At 35.9% G+C, this 14,586-nt stretch overlaps 1 protein-coding gene across 1 annotated transcript in view; it reads left to right on the forward strand.

Moving 5' to 3' along the window:
• LOC138691404 (opioid-binding protein/cell adhesion molecule homolog) overlaps positions 1 to 14,586 on the forward strand; it is a 1,391,213-nt gene that overhangs the window by 727,905 nt on the left and 648,722 nt on the right. The window contains exon 3 of the mRNA XM_069813317.1: positions 127 to 323. Within this exon, the coding sequence (XP_069669418.1) occupies positions 127 to 323 (197 nt within the window). The remainder of the gene's footprint in view (positions 1 to 126; positions 324 to 14,586) is intronic.

Raw genomic sequence — 14,586 nt, forward strand, 5'->3', positions numbered from 1 at the left:
AATGCTAGTAACACTTAAAAAAATAATAAAATTTCTCAAATGTCATACAAACATTTTGATATATGTGTTTTCATTTTTAGCAGGAATGTAGACCCTTTGAAGGATGATGTGGTTCTATTGTTTCAGATTCCCATGAAGTAGGAGGTGGCAGCACAGAGAGATATCCCGGCTCAAGAAATCCTGGTCACCCGGAATATGGGAAATCTAGAAGCAGTAGCACCAATGACCCAGTGTTCGATAACAATTTAGTCACAAACGTGACTGCACAGCTGGGAGGAACGGCCTTCCTGCATTGCCGAGTGCGGAACCTTGGAGAGCGTCCGGTAAGTGCAAACATATTCATACAATTTTGTGTTTTATTCGTAGCAGACGGTGAGATTGATATCATTCCTGTCTTATAGTGATGGCCTAGCTCTAGTTCAGCCAGATGCTGGCTTCTCAACATCGGGAACGAGAGAGTCTTAACTCTCTGCTTTTAAAATTCTTCACGATTTTTCACTCGGGCTTGTGAATATCTATCTGTACACGGCACAGCAGGTATTATCGCCGCGGCCTCCTACTTAACATGCCGGCATCATACAATAACATCCGGTGTGCTTATAAAACATAATTTTGCCGACCGATTGTTGCTCTATGCAGCCGTGGCGAAAATGTGACTCGCGAGCACATTGTGGCTCGCAATGATAGCTGTGCATTTCTCTTGCTTCCTGCTAGAGACCGGCAAATCACACAAGACTCACGCCCGTACCCGGTTGCCGTCAGGCTTGGGTTCCGGTGACGCTACAAAGCAAGTTAACTTTTAGCCTGAACCCATTGAGCCCGGGTTTTATAGGTTCAGTCCAGGCGGGACCCAAGAAGGCCTGCCTGTTTGCTCGTATTATAAGGTAGAGTGACTTGCATTCACGGAAGCAGTCTGCGCTGGTTAAGATTTTGAAACCTAAGTTCGTTGGCTATTTAGTCAGTTCAAAAAATCGTTATCTTATGGTCCAACACGGCAGATATTTCTTGATTAAAGAAACACAGTTTTACGATTTATTGCGCTACAGAATTCATAATGTAATAAGACAATATTATACATTTCATATTCCTGCAAAGTGCATCTGACTCAAGAAAATAGTAACATTTGGTAACTTATGAGTAGTTGGGAAGGGAAGGAAAGGAAAGGAAAGGAAAGGGAAGGGAAGGAAAGGGAAGGAAAGGGAAGGAGAGGGGAGGAGAGGGGAGGAGAGGGGAGGAGAGGGGAGGAGAGGAGAGGAGAGGAGAGGAGAGGAGAGGAGAGGAGAGGAGAGGAGAGGAGAGGAGAGGGATTATAGAAAAATATTTGATTTTAACTTTTGCTTATCAACAATTAAAAACCTCATGAATACCTGTAAAATGTATAAAAGTTTTTCGTTCTTCAGAATATTGATTTGCTATTTAAATTCAGAGGGACAGATTTCTTTTTATTTATGAAGCTGAAAGTTTGAATGGTTTGCATTAAATTTATATTACTACGATGAAAAGGAAAGTGCAAGTAATTTATAATAACTATTGGCATTTAATGGATATTATGTTCAGGAGAGGAGAGGAGAGAAGGAAATATGTTGAAAATATATTGTTAACAATTATTATGAATATCAACAACTATTATAGAAAAATATTTCATTTTAACTTTTTCCTTATCAACAATTAAAAGCCTCATGAATACCTGTAAGGTGTATAAAAGTTTTTCTTTCTTCAGAATATTGATTTGCTATTTAAATTCTGAGGGACAGATTTCTTTTTATTTATGAAGCTGAAAGTTTGAATGGTCTGCATTAAATTTATATTACTACGATGAAAAGGAAAGTGCAAGTAATTTATAATAACTGTTGGCATTTAATGGATATTATGTTGACGAGAAATAGTTTTCTTTGTCTTTATTAACGGTACGTTTCAGAAGACAACAAATTAAGTTTTCAGTAGTTTGTCTATATCTATAGGCTTCTTGTCAGGTTTGAATGACTTGGTTCATATTTATCATGCATCTGAAAGCAGCAGTCTGGCGCAGGTCGGCGGAACCCAATAGTCCTTTCGGGTCACTCGTAGGACTGTTTGGGAGTCACATGCAACCACACTGCCTGCCTGCATGAGAGGGAAGGTTGCAGGCGGGCGAACGATATGAAGCGTAAGCTCGCTCACGGACGTAAACAGTCATGGGCAAGCCTGATCGACAGTTTGCCTGTCTCTGCTTCCTACCTCCCCCAAGTGGAGTAACGGCTAGCGCGTCTGGCAGCGAAACCAGGTGGCCCGGGTTCGATTCCCGGTCGGGACAAGTTACCTGATTGAGGTTTTTTTCCGGGATTCTCCCTCAACCCAATATGAGCAAATACTGGATAACTTTCGGTGTTGGACCCCGGACTCATTTCACCAGCATTATCACCTTAATCCCATTCAGACGCTAAATAACCAAAGCGTCGTAAAATAATCTACTACCTCGCCCAACCCCCACCCTCTCACTCACTGGAGTCAAACTCCGTTCCATTTGTATTTGTCTCTGACCTGCGAGTGGCGTATCGTCGCAATGTCTCTCTCGAAACCATGTACCTCTAAAGAAACGAAAGTTTCAAGTAGGATGGGAGGACGCATTTTTTTTTTTTTTTTGCTGCCTATAAGATGAGAATATTAAATGTATGATTTAGTTCACAAGCGTTACGAGGAAAACGGTTGTATAACATAAAACGGCATTATACTACATGTCACTCATGAAACATTAAAACGTTAAATGTTGTTGTTATTATTATTATTATTATTATTATTATTATTATTATTATTATTATTATTATTATTATTATCTCATTACGTCGATTCTTTTTCAGCAGATGTACGAATAATGCGGTTAGATCTTCAATTTAAACTCACATATTTACAATGTGATGTTAAATGAAAGCCAAATGTAAGGACTTGACAAATGTTTAACTTTTCAAATCTTTCCAAAAAATAAATATCGTAAGTTTCGTTCTTTCGCTTGCTCCGTTGAAGCCATGTTCGCTACAATTTACGTTTGTGAAAAATTATTTTCAACAATGAAAATAGTAAAAACCAAATTTAGATCACGACTGATAGACAAATACCTTCGTGATCAACTACGACTGGCAGTAAGCGACATAATTCCTGATTTTGAAACTCTGTCGCAGACACATTCCGAAGACAATTAATTTTAGGTTGTGATAATGTGTCCTATTTTTTCTTATTTATTTCTTTCTTCGTTACACGTACTAAACATTAGTTTGTAACCTTATACTGTATAAAATTATATGTAAGTGCTTGATGTAAGGAAAATGAAAATACGGTAATATGTCAGACAGTTGCTTCACTTCCTCCTTCGGGTATCGGCCTCCCTCCATAAATGCTATGCACGTTGCAGGTTACACAGTGGCTCGGCGCACGATTACATTTTCGCCACGGCTGCTCTGTAGGTTTCACTCTAAGCGTCACGTTGTCACGTCTACTTCCTCGATAAGAATAAGCACTAGTTTGTTATATTGTTAAATGGCTATTATTATTATTATTATTAATGTTATTATTATTATTGTTATTATTATTATTATTATTATTATTATTATTATTGTTGTTATTATTATTATTATTATTATTATTATTATTATTATTATTATTATTATTATTATTATTATTATTATTATTTCATATATTAGTACGTTGACATTCTTAACTCTTAATAATAACTCATCAATAATAATTTTAATCACATACCTTAATGTGCGTCCTCAGCACAAGACATTGCAACCTCGGTTTCAGTCCACGTGGATTAGACAAGTAGGTGTAATTTTATAATGTTATCAGCTTATTGGTTGAAACACTGAAATTGAGGCGAGTGATTGAGCGGCGACACAAGAAATTGAAAACAATAATACAATTAAATTTCAAAGATCTGCCGTATGTTAAGCACGAGACCGCGGCGATAATAAAAGACACTATGTTACAAATATTGAATTTTACAGGAGAGCTAAATGAAAACTCGTTGTATGTTCAGTGTTGCCAATTCAGCGGTTTTCCCGCTAAATATAGCTTTTTTGGATAACCGTCTCGCGGGTAAAATTATACAGTATTATCCCGCTTAGCGGGAATACTAGCGGTTTTTAAACTTTAAAGTTTCTGAAATTAAATTCATATTAGCGTTATTCAGAGATATATAGTATTGTGGCGTTATTGGTGTTTTTGCGACTTTAATGCCGGTCGATTCTAACAATGGGACAGTAAGTTAAATGTAAGTTAAAAATCGAACATCTGCTGCCGCCATGCACTAGTACTTCAAGTGACAATGATTGTAATAAATAGAGATTACAGTACAGACAGATTAAATTCAATTGCTTAAAGAATGCGTTGAAGTTTTCATGTTCGAGGAAAAGTTTGAAAAAGCGAAGCGTAGTTGAGCTTTTTTAATTTCCGAGAATTGAAAGAAAACATACCGCTCGTGTATCTTACATTATTTTGTGCGAAGATCGTTTATTACATACCTGAAAGAGGAATTTCTAATTAGTTGCAATGAAATCTCCATCTTGGTTTCTGTTCAATGACGGCAAATTTGCAAAACAAAAATATCTATCTTCAACATTATTGCTTTAAAATGTTTTCTGTGTTTACTATACTCCAGCAGGCCGTGATATACTGTACGTCCGTTTCCCCCCCTCCCCAGTCTATAAATGCGAACTTAAAACAAACGGTAAGGTTATGTAATGATCCATGGCTTTTTCCTCGCTACTCTGCCGTGATAACCCGCTCTTCTTAAAGTGCGACGAATCGTTTCAGTTGATACAGGTTAGCTAAGTGTTGCATTAACGTTAGAGGTCAGTTTTGGAGCATCCCATTTATGCCCAGATTATTTCTTTTTAATTTTTGTTTCACATATCATATTAAGTGAGTCAGAGGGACGTTGTAAGCATGAGGAACTATGGAAATACTGATTTTGTTACTTCAGTAAAAATTTATGGGGTGGGTCGATAACGACCCACTAGGCACTTCCTCGAGAATTTGTTCATTATAATGTTTTGCGTAGTATGCAACTTGTTAAATTTAAAAGTAATGTGTAAAAAAATCATAACCATATTAAAAACGCATACGATTTTTTAAAAATATTTATTGAACAATTTCCCTGAGAGCTATATTCACATTCACATGTATTTTACTTTCACACATCTGAAAGGAAACCTTGTACTGGAAAAAATAAATAATTTGAAACACACAATAAATTATTTTACATGACATAAGGTCCACACCTGTGGTTAGCGCGTCTGGCCGCGTAGTCAGGTTGCCCGGGTTCGAATCCCGGTCGTGGCAAGTTACCTGGTTGAGGTTTTCTTCAGGATTTTTCCCTCAACCCAATATGAGCAAATGCTAGGTAACTATTGGTGCTGGACCCTGGACACTTTCCACCAGCATTATCACCTTTATCTCATTCAGACACTAAATAACCTGAGTTGTTGGAACAGCATCGTAAAATGACCTACTAAAAATACATGACATAAGTCCTTAGTTCTACTCAGGATATGGTGCACCTCTGACATGCTTTTACAGTACCACAAATCTTCTATCGCCGTCTTTGTTGTTGGGCTATAGTGCCCACAGTGATCCTTCCTCCGGTGTTCTTTGATGGTATCGAAGGAACGAACTCGTCTTCCACTCTTTGGAGAAGTGTCAAATTCTATGCTTGCGTTATTTCGTGGTCGAAGGCGAGTGCATCCAAAGACTTTCGATATGATCGAATGACTGAGAAGCCAAGCATTGTTTATGCACACATCTAATAACCACGAAAGTAATGTGTATGTGCCATTTTTTCCACGTATATCAGAAGTATGTACCCCACTCATATTGCAATTATTTTTACGGAAAACATAAGGCAGACGAACTTTGATTTCCTCTTCTTGTAAAGGGGCTACTTCATTCGTTAGGCGTGATTCTCACCTTTATTTCTTTCTCGCTTTATTCTACGTGTCGGTGGTGGGGAATTCTCAATTTCATTGCTGATAAGATCTGAATCTTTTCTAATATCGGTGCCCCCTTCCTCATTATAAGGCTGAACAATGTCTGGTAGCTCTGTCACTAACTCTGCTGCGGTTTGTAGTTGAGATCGGTCGGAGTCCTTGCAATCTTCATCTCCAGAATCTGCATCCGTTATCCTCAGGCAGACCAATGAATATATCCACCCCGTACTTTGGGATTTTGGAAGAATCAGATCTCTCCAACTATTCTAGAATTTAGATTACTGTCAGACCAGTTATTCTGAAAAGGGGGAATACTTATGATTATGGAAACTGTTATGAAGGATCTCAGTTTTCAGATGGGGCCAGTAGAGAACTCTCATGAAGATAAAAAAAAAAAGATAAAACGGGATCATTCTGATTATTCACACCCGGCTCTCATAGGTGCCGCTAGTGCCGAGAATTATGAACTACTTAGTTCGTCAAAGACTATCCAGAGTGCATCTCAAGCGGTGAGATATAACATTACACAAATAAAACAATGTTGTAAACGAAAGCGGTAATAAGCCTGAGATATTCTGAGAAATTCTATCAGAATTATCATCCCCAAAAGCAATCCTAATCCTTACACAAACATCTATTGAGATAGTTGTTCGTAAAAACATCACTGAAAGAAAAATAATAAGAAAACAAAATGATTTCATAATGGAAAGCTATGTGAAAGGTAATCCTCGAATAAGTGTTTAGTGGGTCGTTATCGACCCACACTAAATTCTAAGACCTACTGTACAGCAAATAACGTAAATATTGACAAGAACATAGAAGATACATATTCTCCTGAATCTTCTTGGCAGGAAACACTGATTGTTGATAAAATTCACGAATTGAACAGAGTTTTTACTCACTTTTTCTTCTCCAAGGCAGACGGTAGTTGCGTCATATTTATTCGGCAAGTTCCCGCGCAATAATGACGTGATCTGTTGGTTTCCCGCGTGTTCCACAAGTGCATTGTACCTTTGTGCATCTAAGAAAAGTAGACATGTAGTGTTGTCTAGACTAATTCGCGTGGAAAATAATTTTAATCAATAGGTCGAAAACGACCCACCTGGGCATAAATGGGTTAAGCCGTGGATTACGTCGAACTGTGGGAAATATCTGGCGTTAATCTCGTTTATTAATTATTTTTTTTCTACCTCGGGCTCTCTCATTTTGTATTCTTCCGTTTTATATGTATCTGTTTACTATCCCTTGAATTGTATAATGTGTTCTTCCAAAAATTGAACCTATTTCTCTACGTGATTTCCCTTTTAAAGCCAAATTAATAATTTATTTGCGCTCCTCCAAGGAAGTTTCTTTCCTCTTGCCCATATCAACTAGCGCACGGAAATAAACAGTCCACTCTGTGTAGTACACCTACTGACTGTCAACACGCAACTGCTGAACCTCTTGTACGGATAGTAATAGAGGTGAGTTTGAGGTATGTTAACAGGTGTATGTTCAATTTTGTGATGTAGTTGATCATGTATTTAAGCTAATAAAATTATTATGCAGTGCTTACAGTATCTTCAAACAGAGGTGGAAGGAAAAAATTGTAATGTATAAGGACATACTCTCCTTAGAATAATTAGCGTTATTTAAGTAAAATCGTCTCTGAGTGATTAATTTCACAAAACTGTATGCTTAAATGATAGTGTACGATCAATTATGAGAGCCACTGCATAGGATATATTTTTTATATTCAGTGAGATGTCAAATTCCGAAATGATACCTACGAAAATATTGTATATATTGCAAATGTTGTTTTTCCTTTTTTAGAATAATTATTTGATCTGACTTAACTATTAATGATATATTAATTCTAGTCACTGTGTACTAGAGTTTAGCTGGAACCCTCCTAAAATTGAACCCAAATCCTATAAACAGCTTTTAAATCAATAGTCGTTATGATTGAATATTTTAATACACAGTCTTCAGTTCTAAAGGTATTATTATGAAATTATTACATCATGTTTATACTCTTACTGGTACATGTTGCATCAAATTTTGATGATGCGGGTTTATTGTCTCTCCAGTTATTACCTTTTATTACGTTTCAATTATTAGTCGATGTGAGTTGTCCCTTCCATAACAGATTTAATCTGATTGAATTGAAATTTCGCACAAATATATACATATCATATACGCATAAACAAAAATTATTTTGAATTTTGATATTGTATGTGTGTTCCACTATCCACAAATGGTAAAAGTCTCATTTTCATTATTTAAAAAAAAAGTATTATTTTTTGCAATTCAATCGTAATTTATAGGAATTCAGTGCATATAAATATCCAGACCATATTTTATTAATTACACTTATTACAACAATGTCAGAAATTTTCAATGATTCGGAAAACGACTGTGTCGCAAGGAGCGTTTCATATACAACAAAGTACTTAAAGGAAATACTGTACTTGTAGGCGTGGGAGACGTGTACACTAGCTCGCAAAACTGTTGTCCTATGAAATAATGTGAAAGTGAACTTTGTGAGATATTATGTTGACAATATGTCTACATACCCCACTCCACATGTCGTGGGGGGGGGGGAGGTACTTGAACTCTGAGGTGCAGGTATATAATATATATCTAATCGAACCAAAGACAACTTTTAGAGCAATAACGGTATATGTAACCGACAGAAATAAAACATTGAGTCTATTTTGCACCGAAATGTTTAAAACATGTTGTTTATTTCTTTTGAGTATTATACAGGGACATCATTTTATTTTTACTTCAATTTTTATTGTACCTCAGTTTTTGAATGTACTTCACTTCCACTCCTTCTACTAATTAAGTTCAACCGTCCTCCACACAGAACCAAGACCGCATATACAGCCATAGTAACCTTACGGTCACAGTAAACAGTACGTTCCAAAAATATGTTCGCGTTTTCCAGTGACGAAAGAGCTTTCAATATCGAATCATTTTCGCACAGGTACTGTCGCCTATTTGCCTACGTCGTATCCCGGTTTCCCTCATCAGCTTTTATTCCCTAGCTAGTGGCTGGGCTGTCTTAGCTCTTTTCTGACAACATTAATTTCTGTTAGGAATTGGACGTCCACGTAATATTATACAGGGACATCATTTTATTTTTACTTGCATTTTTATTGTACCTGCATTTCTGAAAGTACTTCACTCCTACCCCTTCACTAATGTCCTTGCTCCCGTCAGACACATAAACTTACGGCTGCTGTTGTATTCGAAGTCTTCAAGCACTGAAGTAAACACTGCAGTGTATAGTGTATTTCAGAAATATGGTTGCGTTTTCTATAGAAGAAAGAACCTATATTAATAATATCGTACTAAAAATTATATTCAAGAAACGATAAATTCAATTTCAGAGAATATGCTTCAAAATGCTTTTAATAATATGCATTAAAGAATTGAAGCCTGCATTGTAATGAACGGCAACCATTTTCAGCAATTTATTTAAAAATTCAGATTAGCTTATTTTGAATTGAGGTGGCTAGAAGCAAAGGCATGCTAGTGACATTTGTAATAACATGAGTTAAGTGCATCCAGTGTAAGCTAAAGTATCTAAAATTTTAGTGGCAAAGGGATATTTTAATCGCATCACACATTAAAATTTAAATAAAAATTTCACCGATTTTACGAAAGCTTAAATATTTAAACCCTATTTTCTCAAAAGTAAATTAAGTGCACTTACAGCCCTTTACTTATGACCCCCTCAATTTAAATGCACTCTCTATATTGTATGTTAACACCAATAATTAATATGATAAATAAAGTAGACATTACATAACGAACATAGCCGCCTGAAAAGTTGAGTTTTTGAAAAAAAAATGTTACTACTCTACTGTATTTTGATAAATTCCGTAAAAGTGATAGTCAAACTGAAAATCGTAATATCGTATTTTCCTACAACATAAATGGATACACTACTTTTCTCTCCTCCTATACCTAGTAAACTGATTTGTTTACATATTGCACTAGTAACATCAAACTCCTATAATGGAAGGGGGCAACAGAGTTTCCGAGTATAGCCAGGTTAATGTTAAAAATGTTGGTAAAAATAAAGTGATGTCCCTGTACAACTGTTTACAATAACTTAAATAAAAGGGTCTCGTTAAGTAATTAACTGTCACGTGATTTCCTCCCTTTTTACGACCCTACGACATAACCTACTTGGACGGACAGTAAATAGTATGTCTGAGTAATTTTATCTTTTCGGATCGGGCAGAAATGAAGATTGAATTTACAGTACGTAAGGTACGCTTTTATACAGTAGGTACAGAATTATTTCAACACGAGTTACTACGAAGGACGACACTGGTAATTGGAATTAGGTACAATAATCTATAGTGCGATAATATGCACAAAAGAACTGAAGCCTGTATCGAAATGAACGGCCACCATTTTCAAAAATGTGTTTAAATATCCATATTATGATTATTTTTCAATTTAACTTAATTCTCTATATTGTACGCTAATGTGCTGTAGACAGTATAATATGCATTGCATAATGAATACGTCCACATGGACAGCTCAGTTCGTGAGTAAAAACACTCTTGTTAATGTTGTACTGTATTTTGATTAAACAAAAACATAATGAAAATGATCAAGCTCAAAAGCGCAATATTTCCTAGTTTACGTAAATGGATGAACTACTTTTCTTCCCTCCTGTACCTAGTAAAGTGATTTGTTTGTATATTACGCCAGTATCATCGAACTCCTGTCGTGGAAGGGGGTAGAAAACGGCGTTGATCCAGAGATATAGCCAAGTTAATATTAAAAATGTTAGTAAAAATAAAATGATGTCCCTGTATTATATTCCAGGAAAATTTTTCATCTTCCCTGCGCGTATAAATACCATGTTGGAATATAAATATAGAATAGACCACATCGCGTTTTGACAAGAATATTATGAATATCCATGGGAAAATGTAATATTTTCAAGTTAAAAGATTTTTTCAAACACCAGTCATAGGCCTATTCAGGTATTTCGTCCTATTGAGTCCACAAGGTTCCAGCCAGAATTATGTAAAATCAACACAACGCAGTGATCGTATTTCTGTCGCCGTTTGGGGATGAATTTCCAGGCTATGAGGAGAAACTCTGTGTAGAATTGAAGAGAATTTGACTTCCCACAATATATCCACATACTGGAAAATACCGTATGCTACCTAGCATGCGCATGTTGCAACCTGATATAATTATATTTTTTCAACAGGACAGTTCTTCCATCTACACATCTTTGTTATATCAGATATGGTTCCAATATCATGCTTGGTGTTGAAAGCGCAGACATTTGCTATTTCTATATGCTTTGCTTATTCTTTATTTCGTTATCCACAGTTTCGTTTCATTACGATATGAGAGTAAAATTCAAACCTTTTTATGTGTGCAAAATATAAATTAGTGTTGTATCCTATGGGATATAATTGACAGTCAAGTTTTAAGTTATACACACAACCATAAAAATTTGTCTGTAGTAATGTCACGAGAGGTCTGAGATTTATCTGGCAAATCTCATACCTCGAGTGACATTTATTAGGACTATTTCGTGAATAAAATGAAAATGTAAATAATATATCCCTAAAATTCACTCACAAAATGTTAATAATTGTATATTTACGAATACTTAACCTATTCAGACATTGTGAAGTGGAAATAGATGAATATCGATTACTGCAATAAAGAAATTGAATGTTATTCAGTAATGCCAATTGCGAAAAGCGAAATACAGGTTTTAAAATGTTGATTACATGTACTGCGCTTTTTTATTATTGTTATAACAGAAATAAATTTTCATTATCTGCTGAAATCGTAATTTAATTTAAACATTGTATAATAATTGCAAGTACATTAATTAAATGAATTGCTGACAAAGCAGTTATCAAATCTGAATGAAGGAGTGTAATTTTTTCCAGATAGCCTACAATCGTGCATGCAATCTGGGAAGAATATTTAAGGAATCAGATTTAAAACTTACGTTCAATTAAGATGCATTAAGATTTTGTGTCTACATGGTGAGCCGTTTTGAACGTCGTCTTTACTGCGTAAATACATTAATTAATATTAAATATCAATATTGCATTCATTGCTTGAATGCGTAAAGTTGAAAGAAAAGTTTAACCGTGTAGATGCATATTAATGGATTCGTACTCATCGATTTACGGGGAAACAATTGGCGACATTGACTAAACAAAAGAACGACCATGCGATAAATTGATAGCGATAAATCTAGCTGCAAAAATTATCGCGATGTCTGACTGTGATTGGTTGGAATTCAAAATTTCATTACACTTCATTGGTCGAAAATGAAATGACGTCATATAAACGAAATACCTAGTCTTAATAAAATTATTTATCTGATTTTTTAGATATTAATCTATTGATTGTTAGTGTCATCTTTAATCAATGTAATTTTATTAACGTAGTGTTATTAGTAGACTTCGTTGAATTGCCACACGCAGCATGCAATCAGGTTGCCGATGTACGGTAGTATAGAGGAGGTGGGCGACCGCCCGGTCTCGTAGAAATAAGCATTTCATGTTAAGAGATGTGACCGGTCCAAATAGAGCAGCTACAGCTAATATATATACCTATGAAAGCACTTGTTTTTGCATTACTGTTGTTGGAATAGTCAAACCTTAACACTTGTTCAGTGCAGACAAGAATTAAATCAAACATACTACAATGAGAGTGTTGCTGTTCCAAATAATTGCCCCTGGAATACCCTTACCCCCGCAGCCAGTCTTGACCCGTTGGGAAACGTGGTTGGATACTGTTCATTATTATGCAGAACATTAGGCAAAATAATAGAGTTAATTGATGCATTGGATAGCACAGACAGTTCCGCTGTTGCAGCTGTAAAATCATTGGCTTCTGAACAGCTATTGGAAGACATTGTCATTGATTCTAATTTTAAAATCGTGTCCAAAAGCATCATCCTGTTAGGATCGTCTAAACTACAACTCTCAGAAGCCCTTAATATAGTGAATAAAGTATCACAAACCGTTATCCAAAATAACAGTTCACTAATTTCAGAAAAAATGAAATGTAAGTTGAGAAACATTATTGCTAAAAATTCTGTCTATTCACAAATTCGTACTATAAATGATGTACTATCAGGTCACGACAAGACATCTGAAGTTGGTGTACTAAAAAGTAGTGATTTTCCGTTCTTCAAATATGTACGTATTACATCGTGTGATGTTGAACGTACATTTTCCCAAAATAAAAACTGTTTAAGTGACCATCGGAGGAGATTACTTTGCAGTCGCTGAAAATGTACGTAACTCTTCACTGCAATGCACATATTCAATGATAATGTGAGTATCTTACATTAAATTTTAAGAGTTAATATATCTCACTATAAAATAATTGTGTATTTACATATTTAGACATTTCCTACTTCAATGATCATTCATTATATTTCTTGAATGCGGGGTACAGCAGTATACTGCTCAGTGTTTACATCAGAGGCATACTCTATCCTTTGCACGCCCGCTTCTCATACAGTCTATACCGCGTACACAGTAAACCTTGAGATTCTCGTGGCAATTCCACGAAGTCTAGTTATTAGCCAAAGAAAAGTAAGCTGTAGTCGCATTATAACGCAAAGAACAGTGGCGTGAGGAGGAGCTACAAAATGCCGTGTTTATAAAATAAATTTATCTATATCACTAGACCACTATAAGGAAACATATTCTCTTTAAGTTTACTAAGTAGCTTGGTTTGTTACCTGCGGGGAGACCACCTGCCGCCTACGCCACTGATCTAGAGTGAGTGCAAATACCAACTTAAGAACGAGAAAAACTTACAGTATATCGGACAAAAGTTTTGCGAGCCAGTGTACCGTATCTTAAATAATATGCTAATGTATTTTGAAAATGTCCACTGGTGAGTTAGAAATGATCCGAACATTAAAATTAATGCCATTTTCATACTGGGAAAGAATTTTACCCTTTTAATAGAACATTTAAAATATCGTGTTTGTCCTAATCCCCCAAATTTCAGTTATTTCAACCCATAATAAATTATTTACTTTTTAGAGTACCATGGTCTAAGATAATTAATTTATCAGATACTATTGTTTTTTAATGTGGACTCTAAAGACAAGAATCAGACTTCCTCGCTCATTCGGCAGAGAACTCTTTTACTACGATGGCGGGTCCGAGTATTCTCTTTTAATTGGTTAATTAACGACGCTGTAGCAACTACTACATTATGTAGCGTCGAAATAATTGGTTATAGTGTACGTGTACATGTTTGGCGACATGAGGCCGACAATTCACCATAATTTGCTTGACATTTCCATTACAATTGAAGAAAACCTCGGAAAAAACCGACTAGAAAATTAGTTCAAGCGGGAGTAGAAGCCACGCCCGAATGCAACTTGGGATCAGCAGGCAAATACGCCTGCCGACAGACCCAGTTCAAAACTCGGTGATAGTGAAGTTGTATTTGTGGTGAACAAAGCCAAAGCTGTGGGGCTATTGCTCGGTGTTCTCCCTTCATTGCACTGTCACTCACCACAATATAGCATCCTTCATTATCATTTCAATGTCGAGATGTAGGGTAACTCCTTTGTTGGCGTGAAGTCGAATCAGCCGCCCGCCATGGT

This window comes from Periplaneta americana, chromosome 16, assembly GCF_040183065.1.
Source record: "Periplaneta americana isolate PAMFEO1 chromosome 16, P.americana_PAMFEO1_priV1, whole genome shotgun sequence".
Lineage (NCBI taxonomy): Eukaryota > Metazoa > Arthropoda > Insecta > Blattodea > Blattidae > Periplaneta > Periplaneta americana.